Here is a 14697-nt window from a genome sequence, read left to right on the forward strand (position 1 = left end):
CAAGACAATTTGTGATGTATGTTTTAGAAATTTGTTCCTATAAATCATTTTGTCCTGTTTTGAATGATTAATCACATTTCACTTCTGTACCATGTCTTAATAATCCCCTCCTTCCTTTGTGTAAGGTCCCTCCCTGAAATAAAAGACAGATGCAGACTGAATCCCGCATGCATTACTGCTTACTGCATGGAGAGTCTGTCTGCCGGTTTTGCATCCACTCTGGTCTCCAAGTGTTTCTTTTCTCTCTCACCTCTCCAGACATCCCACCTAGAGTTCTGTGTGCAATGTCTGCCCCCGAGCAGTCTGTCTGGCAGCTTGCATTAAACCTGTGTGTCTGTCTTCTTTGTGTCTGTTTTCTCTCTCTCTATCTATCATTGCCAGACACCCCACCTTCGTGTACTCACCCCCTTGTCGAGGCCAGACCCCGGCAAAGCTGGACTGTAAATAAGGAAGACCGTAGAAGAATTGATGTTTTTGAGTTATGGTGTTGGAGGAGAATATTGAAAGTGCCATGTGCTGCCAAAAGAACCAACAGATCCTTGTTGGAAAAAGTGCAACCAGAGTGCTCCTTGGAGGCCAGGATGGCCAAACTTCATCTCTCATGGGTCGGACATATTGTCAGGAGAGAGCAGTTGCTGGAGAAGGATATCAAGTTTGGTTAGGTAGAGGGTCAAAGGTTAAGAGGAAGCAGCCCCCTAATGAGATGGATTGGCCAAGTAGCAGCATCGATGGACTCAAGTGTGGCAACAATAGTGAGGTTGGCCCAGGATCAGGCAGTGTTTCATTATGCTGTACATAAGGTTGCTATTACTCGGTACAAACTCGATGGCACCTAACAACAACAACATGAAGTGGCTGAAAAGACCATGGCTTAGGTCAGATGCACCATACACTCATCAAAGTGACTGCTTTTAATTAATGTATATAAAGCAAGAAAAATACTGTTGTTTTGTCGTTGGCAGTACATGGTACTTCCAATGTTCTTCATCAAAGCCATAATTCAGATGTACTGATTCATCTATGGTCTTCTTTATTCACTGTCCAATGTTCACATGCACATGAGGTGACTGAAAATACCACTGCTTGGATCTGGCACCATCTTTGCTCTGTAACACTTTAAAGAGGTCTTCAGCGGCAGATTTGCCTACTGCATAATGTTCGTTTGTTTTTTAGTATTCTGGTTGCAAAGTTAAACAGATAATGAGAAGTCAGTCCAGCTCTACTTTTTTTTTTTTTAATATGTTCCGTGCATGGCCTGGTGATACAGTGTGTTAAGTGTTGGGCTGCTAGCCACAAGGTCAGTAGTTCAAATCAACAAGCTGTACAGTGGGAGAAAGATGAGGCTATCTGCTCTAGTGAAGATTTACAGTCTCTAAAACCTTAAAGAGTTCTCTCTGTCTTTTAGAGTTGTTTGAGTCACAAATGACTGGGCAGCAGTTAATAAGTTATATGTTTGCAGAACATCAGACTTTTCAGGAGTGCATACACTGTGTTAGAGCAGACAATGCCATGCCAACAGATCTCCAGGGAGGAAGAAACAAAGTATTGAACACCAGACACTAACATGAGTTTATGGCAAGTCCATATGAAAATACAACACACAAATATCCTAAGAAATGCACTTTCTAAGTAAACATTGGGTTTTTTCTTCAGGAAGTAAATCACCTCAGACTAATTCTGTCTTACAGAAGCAAGAACGACGAGGTAACTAGTCACATCGGGGGATGAAATGGTGCTGTGCACCATGTCTAAGCAGTTGGGCAACAAGTCAGTAAATGCTGCCTACAACCTCCCATAAGCATATCTACCTCTGGAGCAGGTAACTGCAGGCAGCCAACATGATGTGATATTGTCATCACTGCATTCAGGTTTCAAAATCAATAACTCATTATTATGCCCTCGTTTGCCTTATATCCAAATATATTAAAACATTCTTGGTCAAAGATGTGATTAGAACCAACCGGTCACTTGGGCATGCTTTATATTTTGATGGTTATAAATGATCATAAAAGTATCTCAGGGGCAAACATTCTCATAAAGTATCCTAAGACTAAATTTTAAAAAACTAGAGGAGCGTGATTATTTCCATTAGTGAGTATTGTTGCTATCTGGTGCTGCTCTAACGGAAATACCACAAGTGGATGGTTTTAACAAGCAGAAATTCATCCTCTCACTCACAGCTTAGAGGCTCAGGGTCCAAATTCAGAGCACCAGCTCTAGGGAAGGCTTTCTGTTTGTCAGCTCTGGGGAAAGGTCCTTGTCTCCTGTCAGCATCTGTAGACCCAGCATTCCTTAGAGACTCCATGGGTCTTGGCATCAACCTTCCCTTGGATCTAGAGGATTCACAGCAAAGAGACCCCAGGTCCAAAGGATGCACCACTCCTCTCCTGGCTCTTCTTTCTTGGTGGTAGTAGGTCTGTCCCCCTGAGCTCAGTTCAGTTATCTCTCCTTTTGAATTTCAAAAGAGATGAACACAAAATACAGTCTAGGTTAAAGTGAATAGAGGTAAATGCTGTTAACTGTTGGTAGATGGAGGGGATTGCAATCATGTAATGAGGCAAAGTGTATGACTGGTTGAATGTAAAATCAATGATCTGCTCTGTAAACCTTGATTCGATTCACAATAAAAAGTTAAAAAAAAAAAAAAAAAGAATACAGCCTAATCCTGTCGATGGCATGTGGTCTCATTAACATCATGGTGGTGGTGGTGGTAGTTATGTGCCGTGGAGTTGGAACGACTCACAGCGACCCTGAACAGGGTTTCCGAGGCTGTAAATCTTTACTGGAGCAGAAAGTCTCATCTTTCTCCCGCGGAACAGCTGGTAGTTTCGAACTGCCAATCTTGATGTTAGCAGCATGACTTGTAACCACTATGCTACCACAGGAGACCCCAAATTTGAGACCGCAAATATTTGCTAATTGAACAATTAACTTTTTTGAGGAAATAATTTCAAGGAAATAATACGGGTCATAAATTTCATCAATACAACTTCTCTCTGGAGACAGTATTTACTTTCCACTTTACAACATGATATGAAACTAATGAGGTCAAAGATATGCAGCCTGAACACCCACGATAAATAATCTCATCTCATTCCTTCCATACAGGTGCCACCTAAATTAATAGCAAGTGATAGACAAAGCAAGAATGCATATACCCTATTAGGAGGCAAATACAACAGCAACAACAAATACATTATTAAGTCATCATGACATTTTGTCTGCCCCCAAAAAACTTCCATTCAAGGAAGATTAACATGATACACAATTGTATTTTACAAATGAAACAGAAAAAGAACATTGAAACGCCAAAGTGATAGGAGTTTTATGGCCGTGAATTTGAACAATAATTTAGTAGAAGAGTAAAACAAAATTTCAGTTAAAAGACAAGCTAGAGAGTAGTCTGTGGTTCTTGGAGTACAGGCTTGCTGAAGACACTTCTTCTTAAGCCTTTTCTTTTGCCCAGGCCTTAAGGGACAGAACACACAGGTTCTCACTTCATATTCTGAGAGCAAACCTCTGAGGCGTTGGTACCTTTCCTTAATTCACTGGAAAACATACTTGAGGGATTCCCAGGTTGCTTTCTACTCCATAGGACTGCTTTTCACCAGGAAAAAGAAAACCTCAGCCAGCAAAAAATGTGAACTTTTGTTTAAGACCTCAATTGACTGACATCATCACATGGGCTCAGGACTCTTCCCAAAATTATTGTCAGGAATGCAATCTTGCAAGGGATTGGCCGATTTACTATTCAAATTTTTGTTAAGTGCCATCAAGGCAGTTCTAACTCATAGAGACCTTGTATAGGGTTTTTGAGAAGTGGCTGGTGAGTCTGAACCGCCGACTTTTTGGTTCAAACAGATCTTGCGGTCCAGTGCTTTATCCTACAGCACACACCTTGAAAATCCACCTACAGAATCCAGTGATTTGCAGTCCACTGAGGGGATTAGTTGGTTTATAGAAACTGACAAGGAGCTTGTTTCTATAAAAGAGGCCCCATGGCACTGAGGCTTAGGCATTGGGCTGCTAACTTCATGGTCAGGGGTTCAAACCCATCAGTTGCTCCACAGAAGAAAGATGAGGCTTTCTGCTCCCATAAAGATTTACAGTCTCAGAAATGCTATATAGGGTCCCTGTTGTTGTCATTGTTAAATGCTGCTGAGTCAGTTCCAATTCATAGTGACAGGGTTCCCAAGAAGCAGCTGGTGAGTTTGAACTGCTGACCTTGCAGTTAGCAGTCCAATGCATACCTTACAGTGCCACACCAGGACTCCATATAGGTCTGTTGTTGATAAGTGCCATCGAGTCAACTCTGAGTCATAGCGATCCAGTATATGGTTTCCCAGGAACAGATGGTAGGTCGTGAAGCTTGTGGTTCGCAGTCCAGTTCTTATCCTTCTGTGAATCTGCTGTTTCCCAGGTAACCATAAAGCTTGAGTATGGTCTATGAGTTCTGTGTGGCCACTTTAGGGAATGACTGAACCCAGTAGAGAAGTACAGAGTGCCATGGGGAGTGGGGGGCGGGGAGCGGAGGAGGAGGGAAAAAGGCTGTGGTCAGAAATGGTAAAGAAGTTTGAGAGGTATGTCTGACTTCCAACTCATAGGAAGCAGCTCTATGTGGATTTTGATTCTTATGCCTCCCGAATTTAGGTGATTCCATATGCTGCAACACAGACCAGAAGGCCAAAAGGAAAATTATTACCTTGAGATTATATTTAAATATCAAAACCATAAAGGGCCACCTCACATAAGGAGAATACATAAAAATTAAACCATGCACAGACTTACACAAGGTCCAGGAGCACGGCTGGGAAGTTGTGGTTGTTTGTAACAAACAAGTTTCTCCTGTTCAGCAGGGTAATAATACATATAATTATCATCTAAAAAAAGAATTGCCCTCCAGCTAATTCTGATTCATGGTAAGCCCATGTGTGTCAGAGTAGAATGAAGAGGTTTTAGAAGTAGATCATCAGGCCTTTCTTCTGATATTATCTTTTTATGAACTTGAACTCCTAGCCTTCTGGTTAGCAGCCAAGTTCTGCTAACCTCAGGGTCAGCAGTTTGAAACTACCAGCTGTTCTGCAGGCAAAAGATGAGGCTTTCTGCTCCCATAAAGATTTACAGCCTCGGAAACCCTGTACAGGGTCACTATAGTCAGAACCAATTCCACAGCACATAACAACAACAATGGACTCTCAATTGTGATAGAGATAAAAGAAAAAAAAGAAAGCAACAGCCCAGCAATATTTAGAAAATAAAGATATACACATAAATACATCTTCATTTGGATAAATAATGCAACTGTTAAACAGTCAGCTACTAACCTAAAGTACCACAGCAGTATCCAATAGCACCACAGAAGAAAAGTCTGGCAATCTGCTTCCATAAAGATGCCAGCCAAGAAAACCCTACAGCACAGTTCTGCTCTCTAACAAGGGGTTGTATATATATACAAGTATATGTGTATGTGGGGTCCTGGTATGGTGCTGTAGGATAAGCACTGGATCACAAAATCAGTTTGAACTGTAAGGTTGCTGGTTCAAATGCTCCTTGAGATCGCTAAGAGTTGAAATAGAATTCACAGCACTAAACAACAACAAACATGTGTATACATATGCATAGTTTCACTTTCTAACACTTTTGTTTAATAAATGATTTTGTGGAATGTTTTGTGACTTATCCTTATAACAACACCTAAGAACATGTGTACAGGGTCACTATGAAATGGAACCAACTCGACAGCTGTTAAGTGCCGTCCTGTTCTTTCTGACTCATGGCAACCCTGTATAGGTTTTCCAAGGCTTTAAAGTTTTGAAGGAGCAGAAAGCCTCATCTTTCTCCCGCAGAGTGGCTGGCGGGTTCAAACTACAGACCTTAGGGATCACAGTCCATTGTTTACCATATGGATCCACTGGGCTCTCTGCAACATCATATATAATTTGCATTATATATACACAGACATATATGTACATATTTATACACTACAATCACACTCTAAAGAACCAAGATGCTCACACACACTTTGAGGATACTCAGGAACTGTAATCAAAGAGAGAAGAGTTGATTCACCGACCCCATCTCAAAGTGGCTCAAGACCACCTTCGAGTGGGAAGAAAGGGGGCAAATGAGGCATTATCTAATCAATCAGTCAATGTCTCCTATCAGTTTGCTGACCTGTCTTTCTCTCCCTCACACTCCCTGGCCCTCTTTCTTGTTCTCTGACCCTCTGTCTCCTTCTTTGCCTCTGTATTGCCTTTCCCATTTTGGAAAAACCAAATTCCACATCAGACAAAAGTTAAGAGATAATACAATGCAATTACACTATTACAAAGAAGACAATTAGAAAAGGGCTAAAGTGGAAGCCAAGAAAGAAAAGTGCAAAGAAACCTTTGACCAGGAAACGCTGCCTCTGGGTACTTACAGCAACTTGTTTTTAAAACTTCCTAGTGAAAAGGGCTTGGTGTTCGACTGCTGATCCTTCCCTCTAACGTTTAATAATTACCATTAGAGGAGCATGCAAAGGTAAGCTGTTTTACCAGTCTGCATACAGTTCAAACGTGGGTACTCTTCCCAATTACATTTCTTGGGTCTAAATTATTAAATCAGCTAGTCCCCCTCAAGATTGTATAACTAGAAACATTAGAAACTTCATGAAGCAGTTGACCACACAAAGCTGATTCTGGTGTCTGAATACGTCCTGCCCTATCTCTGTCATGCAGGTTACCAGACACACTTACACCTGTTACAGGAGGTGCACGCAACCTCAGTCTGTCCCTGATGTGACTATTGTTGAAAACCTGAACCCGTTCATAAATCCATTATGATACTAGTGCCAGGCACACCCTAACGGTTCTGTTGGTGAGAATGCAGGGTTCTAAGATAATTTATTAAAAAGAATAAATTCACAAATAACATGTAAAATCACTACAAGTTTGGTTGATAAGACTCTGGACTTCATGAGAAAGGTGAGTCTCCAGACCTCCCATCCCCATCCAATGGTCAACACAAACACACAAACACACACCTCCTACAGCCCTCTCTCTCTGGCAATATCATGCACAACCAGCTCACATTAAAACGTTACTTTCGGTTTTCTTTGGGACAAGTGAACATTTGCAACTTAAAACAATAGTGAGAAAAGAGCAAGGCTATGCGCTGGCAGCCAGAAGGAGGGCTGGCAGAATGTGCCCCTGGGTTGTTTAAATGATTATATATTCCTGAGTGTTTTTGTGTCCATCAAAAAAAAACAAATAAAAGGGACAAGGGCTGTGTGCTGACGACTGGGGGGCTTGCAGGGTATATCCTGTGGTTGGTTGATGATACATGGAAGGGATTGTAACCATGGCAATGAAACAATATACGATAGGATGAATGTAAAACTAATGTTCTCCCATGTAAACTATCACATAATTCACAATAAAACATTAAAAAATAAATAAAAATAAAACAGAGGGAACAGAAGCAAATATTGTTAAATAATGACGCATGGAAGGGATTGTAATCATTACAAGGAAACAAAACCAAAATACAATAGGATGAGTGCAAAACTGATGTTCTCCCATGTAAACTATCACTCAATTCATAATAAAAGCTTTAAAAAGAGAGATAAAAGGAGACAGATGTAAGCAGAGAAAGAGGGACCCATTACTACCAAGAAATTAAAGCCAGGTGTGGATGGTGTCCTTTGGATCTGGGGTCCCTGCACTGTGAAGCCCCTAGAACCAGGGAACAACACATGGAGATCTCCAAGGAATGCCAGGCCTACAGATGCTCAAAGGAGACCAAGCCCTATTTCTATAGCTGGTGTTCAGACTTCCTGCTTCCCAAACTGAGAAAGAATAAATTTCTGTGTATTAAAGCCAAAAAAATAGTGAGAGAATCTGCAGAAGAAATGAAGACAATGCAAACAGTATCAACTAACTTCACTTTTGATGTACAAATATGGGCACCAAGAAATTGATGCAACAGGTTTATTTGATTCATTCAGTAAACATTTATTGAGTACATACTGGGCACAAAACTTCTTTCATCAAGATAACTACCCTGAAACCACAAAGTGGCTTGCTTCTAGCTGTAATCAAGTCGGCCATCAACTCACAGTGCCCCCGTGCGTGCCCAACAGAAAGGTAATGCTGCCAAGTCCCGTTTGGTTGCCAATCAGACGGCTGTGATCCACAGGTTCAGTGGCAGAGTTGCATAAAGAGATCACTGGGTCTTTCTTCCTAGTTTATCTTAGTCTGGAAGCTCCAAAGAAACCTGTTTAGCAACTGAGACTGCATATGAGGTGTACTGGCCAGGGATCAAATCCAGGTTCTTGCATGAGAGGTGAACATTCTACCACTGATCTGCCTCCACACAAACTGGGAACCCTGGTAGCACTGGACTGCTAACTGCAGTTAGTTCAAACCCACCAGCTGCTCCACGGGAAAAAGACGAAGCTGGCTGCCTCCGTAAAGACTCACAATCTCAGAAACTACTCAGGGTCATTGTGAATTGGAATAGACAGTATTAGAGGGCTTGCTTTGGGTTTTTTGGTAAATTAGTACAGATACTGTTTTCTTTCTCTCCCACCCTCCATATTCTCTCCCACTTGGTAGACTTTTCCTGGCCTCCTACTATCTTCATCCCTGAACTCCACTACACAATGGTATCTCCTTTGCCCATGCTGGTTTCATCTACTGTTTGACCTAATTCCAGTGTACCAAGTGGCACTGGCCATGCTGGCTGCGTTGGTGTTGTTGTTAAGTGTCGTCAAGTCGGTTCTGACTCACAGCGATCCTATATAGGATTTTCAAAGAGTGGCTGATGAGTTTGAACTGCCAACCTTATGGTTCAAACCAACCTTAATGACCATGTACTTATCCTAGAGTTCCACACCAGGACTATATAGACCACTTAAAAGTGCTGGATTCAGGTTAACAGGTCATACTTCTCATAACACACCCCTCCCAGTCTTTAAGGAAAGGAGCCCTTCAAGGCTGCAGGTGAAAGCAAACTTAAGAGTGTATTGACACACATGTCAGAGGCCACTTTTATCCTTTTACAAGGAGCTCTGGTAGCGCAGTGGTTACGAATCGGGCTGCAAACCGCAAGGTCAGCAGTTCGAAACTACCAGTCGCTCCGTGGGAGAAAGATGAGGCTTTCTGCTTCCATAAAGATTTACAGCCTCGGAAACCCTGTACAGGGTCATTATGAGTCGGAACCGACTCCATGGCACATAACAACAACAGCAATGCAATAGTACATTCTCTCTAATATCACAACAATGCATCTTGCAGTGGTGGCTTGCCTGTGGGCTGTGGCTACGATACCGGAAGCTGTGCCATCACTATTTCAAATACCAATACGGTCATGAAGGGTTGACAGGTCTCAGAGGTGTTTCTAGACATAAGACTAGAAAGAAAGGCCTGGAAATTTACTTCTGACAATTAGGGGAATTAGAAAGCCCTGTGCTTCCAATTATACCAAAAATCATGAAGATGACACAGAACCAGGCAACGTTTCCTTCCACTGTGCACGGGGTCATCATGAGTCAGAACCAATTCTGCTTCAACAAACAACATCACAGTTATTGATGACTGGAGAGTTAAAGTCAAAATTACTCAAAATGTTGACTAGAAAGTTTGTGTGATATTAGAAACAGAAACCCTGTCAACACTACTATGTTTTGCAGGAATCAAACATTCTTACATCTAATATCTGTTCTTTTCCAATTAGACATGCATGCTCCCAGAAGGAAAGGATGAAGTGTCAGGTGGGAAGCAGAGACATAGATGAAATGTCACACATCTTCCCACAGAAACAACTATACGCCTTGGAAGAAAATGCAATGCTGTATGTTGAAGCAAGCATCGATATATTGTGGAGTAAAATGAACAAATATGTGTATATTTTTTAAAAGATAGTAAAGCAAGACATCAAAGCAAGTTCCTGCTTACAGTGTTGTTTCCATTGGGCTTTGCCCACAATACATGAGACCTCCTTAAATAACCCTCTTGCATGAAACTTGAATTCTTTAATGAAATTCTAAGAAGGATCTCACCCAGATTGTGTGCTCCTTGAGACCAGAAACCACATCTTACCCTTCTCTCTGTTCCTGGTACCTCAGAAAGCACCTAGGACAGCATCTGACACATAAAAGACACTCCAATAATGCTTGACAAATGAATTTGCCTGAAATAATGTCAATGGCATTATCAATAACAAAAGGTTGTTGCATTTTATCATATTTGGATGGGAGGAAGGGAAGGTGAACAGCTGTAGGAGGAAGTTGAGTAGAAACAGACCAATTACCAAAACAGTTAGTGGTTGCCATGGTAATAATCAGATGAAGCAACTCAGTTTAGTTCTTTTCGACTGGAACAAGTATAGGAAGGCAAATATTTTACTTGTTAATCTCGCATCAGAAGAGGGTGGGGCTTATGACACAAGTCTACCAGGTGACACTGGGACTCACAAAAATTAGTCATCTTAAAAGTGTTTGGAAAGACATCATGATAATAATTATGTCACCAATAATATTAAGTCCTGGCTTGTACTCAGATCTTTAAAAAGGCTATTTTAATAATTTCAGGGTAAGTGACAAATATTTGCTATTGAACCTTGCCAACTCCGGAAAGTAGATCCATAGGCATATATATGGTGGTGTTGGGTGGTTGTACGTGGTGGTGCGCTGCCAAGTCAAGTCGGTTCCAACTCATAACAACCCCATATAGGGTTTCTGAGGCTGTAAATCTTTATAGGAGCAGAAAGTCTCATCTTGGATTCAAACTGCTGACCTTGCCATTAGCAGCCCAATTTATAATCCACTGAAACATCAAAGGAATCCTAGGGTCACGTTGTGGTTTACTGCACTTGACTGCAAAGTAGGTTTGAACCGCAGGTTCACAGTTCAAGCTCACCAGCTGCTCCGTGAAAACCCTGTACAGGGTCACTATGAGTCGAAATCGACTTGACGGCACTTAACAACACCAATAACACCACAGTGCCTTGCATATATGCATGTTGTGACTGTTAAGTGCTGTCAAGTTAATTTCAATTCATAAAGATCCTGGTATAGGGTTTCCTGAAGTCCTGGTGTGGTGCTGTGAGATGAAGCACTGGACTGCAAGATTGGTTTGAACAGTAAGGTTGGTGGTTCAAATTCACCAGCTGCTCCTTGGAAACCCTATATAGGATTGCTATGAGTCGGAACGTACTTGAAGGCACTGCACAACAACAACAATAAGGTTTTCAAGGAACAGCTCATGAGTTTGAACGGACAACCTGTGGTTCAAGTAGACCTTGTGCTCTACTGCTTTATCCACAGCGCCACACCAGGACTGCATGTATATATAGAGAAAGTGCAAGAGATAACTTCTAATGTTATGTGGGGAGTTCTGGTATGGCACTATAGAAACAGCACTTAACTGAGAGCTACAATGTTGCCAGTTCAAACCCACCAGTTAGTTGCTCCTTGGAAACCTTATATAGGGTTGCTATGAGTCAGAACCCACTCAACAGCACTTAATAACAACAGCTAACAAGGTTGGTGTTTCAAACACACTAGGCACTCCTGGAAAACCCTATACAGGATCAGAACCAACTCAACAGCAGTTAACAACATGATGCGAACTCATTTACCTCATTTCTAAAAATGTTACTCTTTAAAATTAACTGGACCCAAACCAAGTTAGAGATTACAGCAATGTTGAAATAGTTCTACTTCCTTGATAGAGAGCTCTGGAAGCATAGTGATATTAGAAACAGAAACTACACTACTACATTTTGCAGGAGTCAAACATTCTTACATCTGATATCTGTTCTTTTCCAATTAGACACGCATGCCCCCAGAATGATTATAGGTTAAGAGACTCAGGTTAGCAGTAATGAGTTACAGGTAGGGTTGCTAACAGAAAGGTCAGCAGTTTGAATTCATCAGCCATTCCTAAGGAGAAAGATGAGGTTTTCTACTCATGCAAAGATTTACAGCCTGGGAAACTCTATACAGGGTCCCTATGAGTCTGAATGAACTTAACTGCACACCACCACCACTTCCTTGGTAGGGACACGACACTTTAACTTATTGCATATAATCAAAAGGATCCTCTCACATCCCTTTCTCTATACAATACTTCCACGCTGAGGTGAGTGAGTCACTCTTCCAAACCCAAACTTTCTTTGAAGGAGGAATTGGGCAGACGTCTGCTCTGTACATCTAACTGTGAACTGTGAACAGCTGTCTCAGGTATCATCCCAAATGATTTCTGAGTCTTATGTCTCAGATATCATCCAAAAGGATGCCTTTTGAATCTTCTTAATAATTGTGGCCAGATCTTAATGTAATTTTAACTAAAATCCAAATAAAAAGCATAAAGATTATTTTCCAGTATTAAAGTATTGTTTATTACCTGAAGAAGAACTGCAAAACAGCAGCTGGAAATACCATGGCATCAAGGCACAGATGCAAAACAATATCAAAGATAATAAAATTAAAGCAGTTCTCTCTCCATGCCCTGATCTCCTTCCTTTCTCCTTTAGTATTATTAACTTGCTATTGCATTATCTCTGAGCCTTAGGGACAGGGAATATATTGTATGAGTTATTATTTTATTCTGTTCTAGAGGAGAAAAAAAAAAGAGTTTTGCAATTCACTTCTGGGACCAAATCTCTGCTGTTTCATAAACTGCTCAAATCCCTTAACATCCATAGGTCTAAATTCCAAGAGTTTCCCTGTTGATGAGAGTTAATAAAGGTTACCTCCCAAGCAGGCTTTGAGAATTAAAGGAGTAGATTCAGTAAAATGCCAATCTGTGCCCAACAATGTAAATATCCACTAATGTCTCTTTTCTGCATAGTGTCAGTGTTTTCATAAATCCAAAAACTGTCACAGAGGATGCCAATCAGGCAAACTGCCAGGTCTACAGCCCCAGGGCACCGCCTTGGCAATTGTGTAGATCTGTGACCAGGATGCAGTGAGATCAGGACACACGTCTGAACCCAGAAGGAAGAATCTCCAAACACCACGAATTACTGCGAATTTCCCTCCACCCCCATTGTGAACAAACAAGGTGCCCTTTGTAGGGCACAGAATTCATCAAGGGAAACATATTACCCAAACCCTACCTTTCTGAAAACATCCTTTCTCCTTAATTCTGGTGAAAGTTATAGTGGATAATAGTAAAAAGAAAAAAAAAAAAATCACAGAGAAGAGACTTGTTGCTGTTGTTAATTAAGTGAGTGGGTTCCAACTCATAGAGACCCTGTATAGGATTTCCGAGGAGCGACTGGTGGGTTTGAACCACCAACCTTGTGGTTCGCATTCCAGAGCTTATCCTACAGCACTAGAAGTCCACACAGAGAAAAGTTGTTGTGGTTGTTAAATGCTGTCGAGTCTATTCCTACTCAGAGCGACCCTGTAAAGTTTTCCAAGGAGTAGGTGGTGGGTTTGAACTGCCGACATTGTGGTTCGTAGTGCAGTGCTGATCCTACAGTGCCTTTAGAACAGCGCAAGTTAAAAGAGACAGACGGCAACGCATCAGGAAGGGTAAAAATGTCCCCACCACCCCCACCTTCCAGCAGTGTACATACACACACCTGGGGATAAACTTGGCTTCGTCCCCGAGTCGCGCCTGGAAGTCCTGCCAAGCCCGTCCTGGGATCGCCGGGTCCCACGGAGCGGGCAGAGTGGCCGCTGCGTCCTCGTCGTCCGCGTCCTCCTCGCTGTCCCCCAGGCGGGACCCGACCTCCGCAGCAGCCGGCCCTAGCTCCCGAGGCCCCCAGCCCCGGCGCCACCCTCCGCGGCGGGCCCCGCGGAAGCCGCGCGCGAACTCCTGGAAGGTGATGGCGCCGTCGCGGTCGGCATCCAGCCGCTGGAACACAGCCTCGGCCTCCGCCGGCCGCACACGCAGCTCCGAGCACAGCGCGCTAAACTCCTCGCGCTCTAGACGCCCTGAGCGGTTCGCATCACAGGCGGAGAAGACTGCGCGCAGCCGGCTCAGCTCCTCGGGATCCCCGTCTGCCTCCATACCGCCAGGAGATCGAGAAAGCTCCAGAGCGCGCGCGCTGCCCGTCTGGGCCACCTGCTGCCGCCGGGAGTTGAGGCAAGTTCGGCTTGTCCGGCTGGTTCCACCACTTGCGACAATGTCTGGGCGGAGCCGAAGAGTTAGAGCGAGTCAGAAACCGCCGGGCGTCACGCTCCGACGTCCGTCCGAGTTCGGATTCCTGGATCCCAGCAAACCCCGGGAGCAGAAGGAGTGCGCCCCCGACTCCAAACACCACACAGCAGGACTGCCCCCGATCGGAGCAAGGAGGCAGTAGCCACTTTCCTGGAGGGGCCGACTCCGCCCAGCGGAAGGAGGGGCGCTGCCTCTGGTTCCCACGCCCCCAGGCTAACGACTGTACTTTTGGTGTGGGGCTCTAGCCAGAGCCTGAGTTGGAGGCTCATGGAGTTGGGGGCCCAGCATGAACTGATTCTACAACAGCACTGATATTGCCATGCTCTTCGGCATACCTGAGAGTTATTGAGGAGTTATTGCAGGGTGGGTTCCAGACCATCCCAATAAAGTGAATATTGGAATTGCAACAAAGGAGTTACCTATTTTTTGTTGTTGTTTCCCAGTGCATGTAAAAGTCATTTTTACACTATACTGTAGTCTATTAAGTGTGTAATAACATTATGAAAAAGTTTGAAATATTGTGAGAATTACCAAAACACGA

General features: G+C 42.9%; 1 protein-coding gene across 1 annotated transcript in view; it reads right to left on the bottom strand.

Annotated features, from left to right (window-relative positions):
• RASEF (RAS and EF-hand domain containing) overlaps positions 1-14006 on the bottom strand; it is a 101875-nt gene extending 87869 nt beyond the window's left edge. Inside the window, exon 1 of the mRNA XM_006834950.1 lies at positions 13576-14006. Coding sequence (XP_006835013.1) covers positions 13576-14006 — 431 coding nt within the window. The remainder of the gene's footprint in view (positions 1-13575) is intronic.
• Positions 14007-14697: the final 691 nt, after the last annotated feature.

Source organism: Chrysochloris asiatica, unplaced genomic scaffold (genome assembly GCF_000296735.1).
Source record: "Chrysochloris asiatica unplaced genomic scaffold, ChrAsi1.0 scaffold00014, whole genome shotgun sequence".
In the NCBI taxonomy this organism is placed as follows: domain Eukaryota; kingdom Metazoa; phylum Chordata; class Mammalia; order Afrosoricida; family Chrysochloridae; genus Chrysochloris; species Chrysochloris asiatica.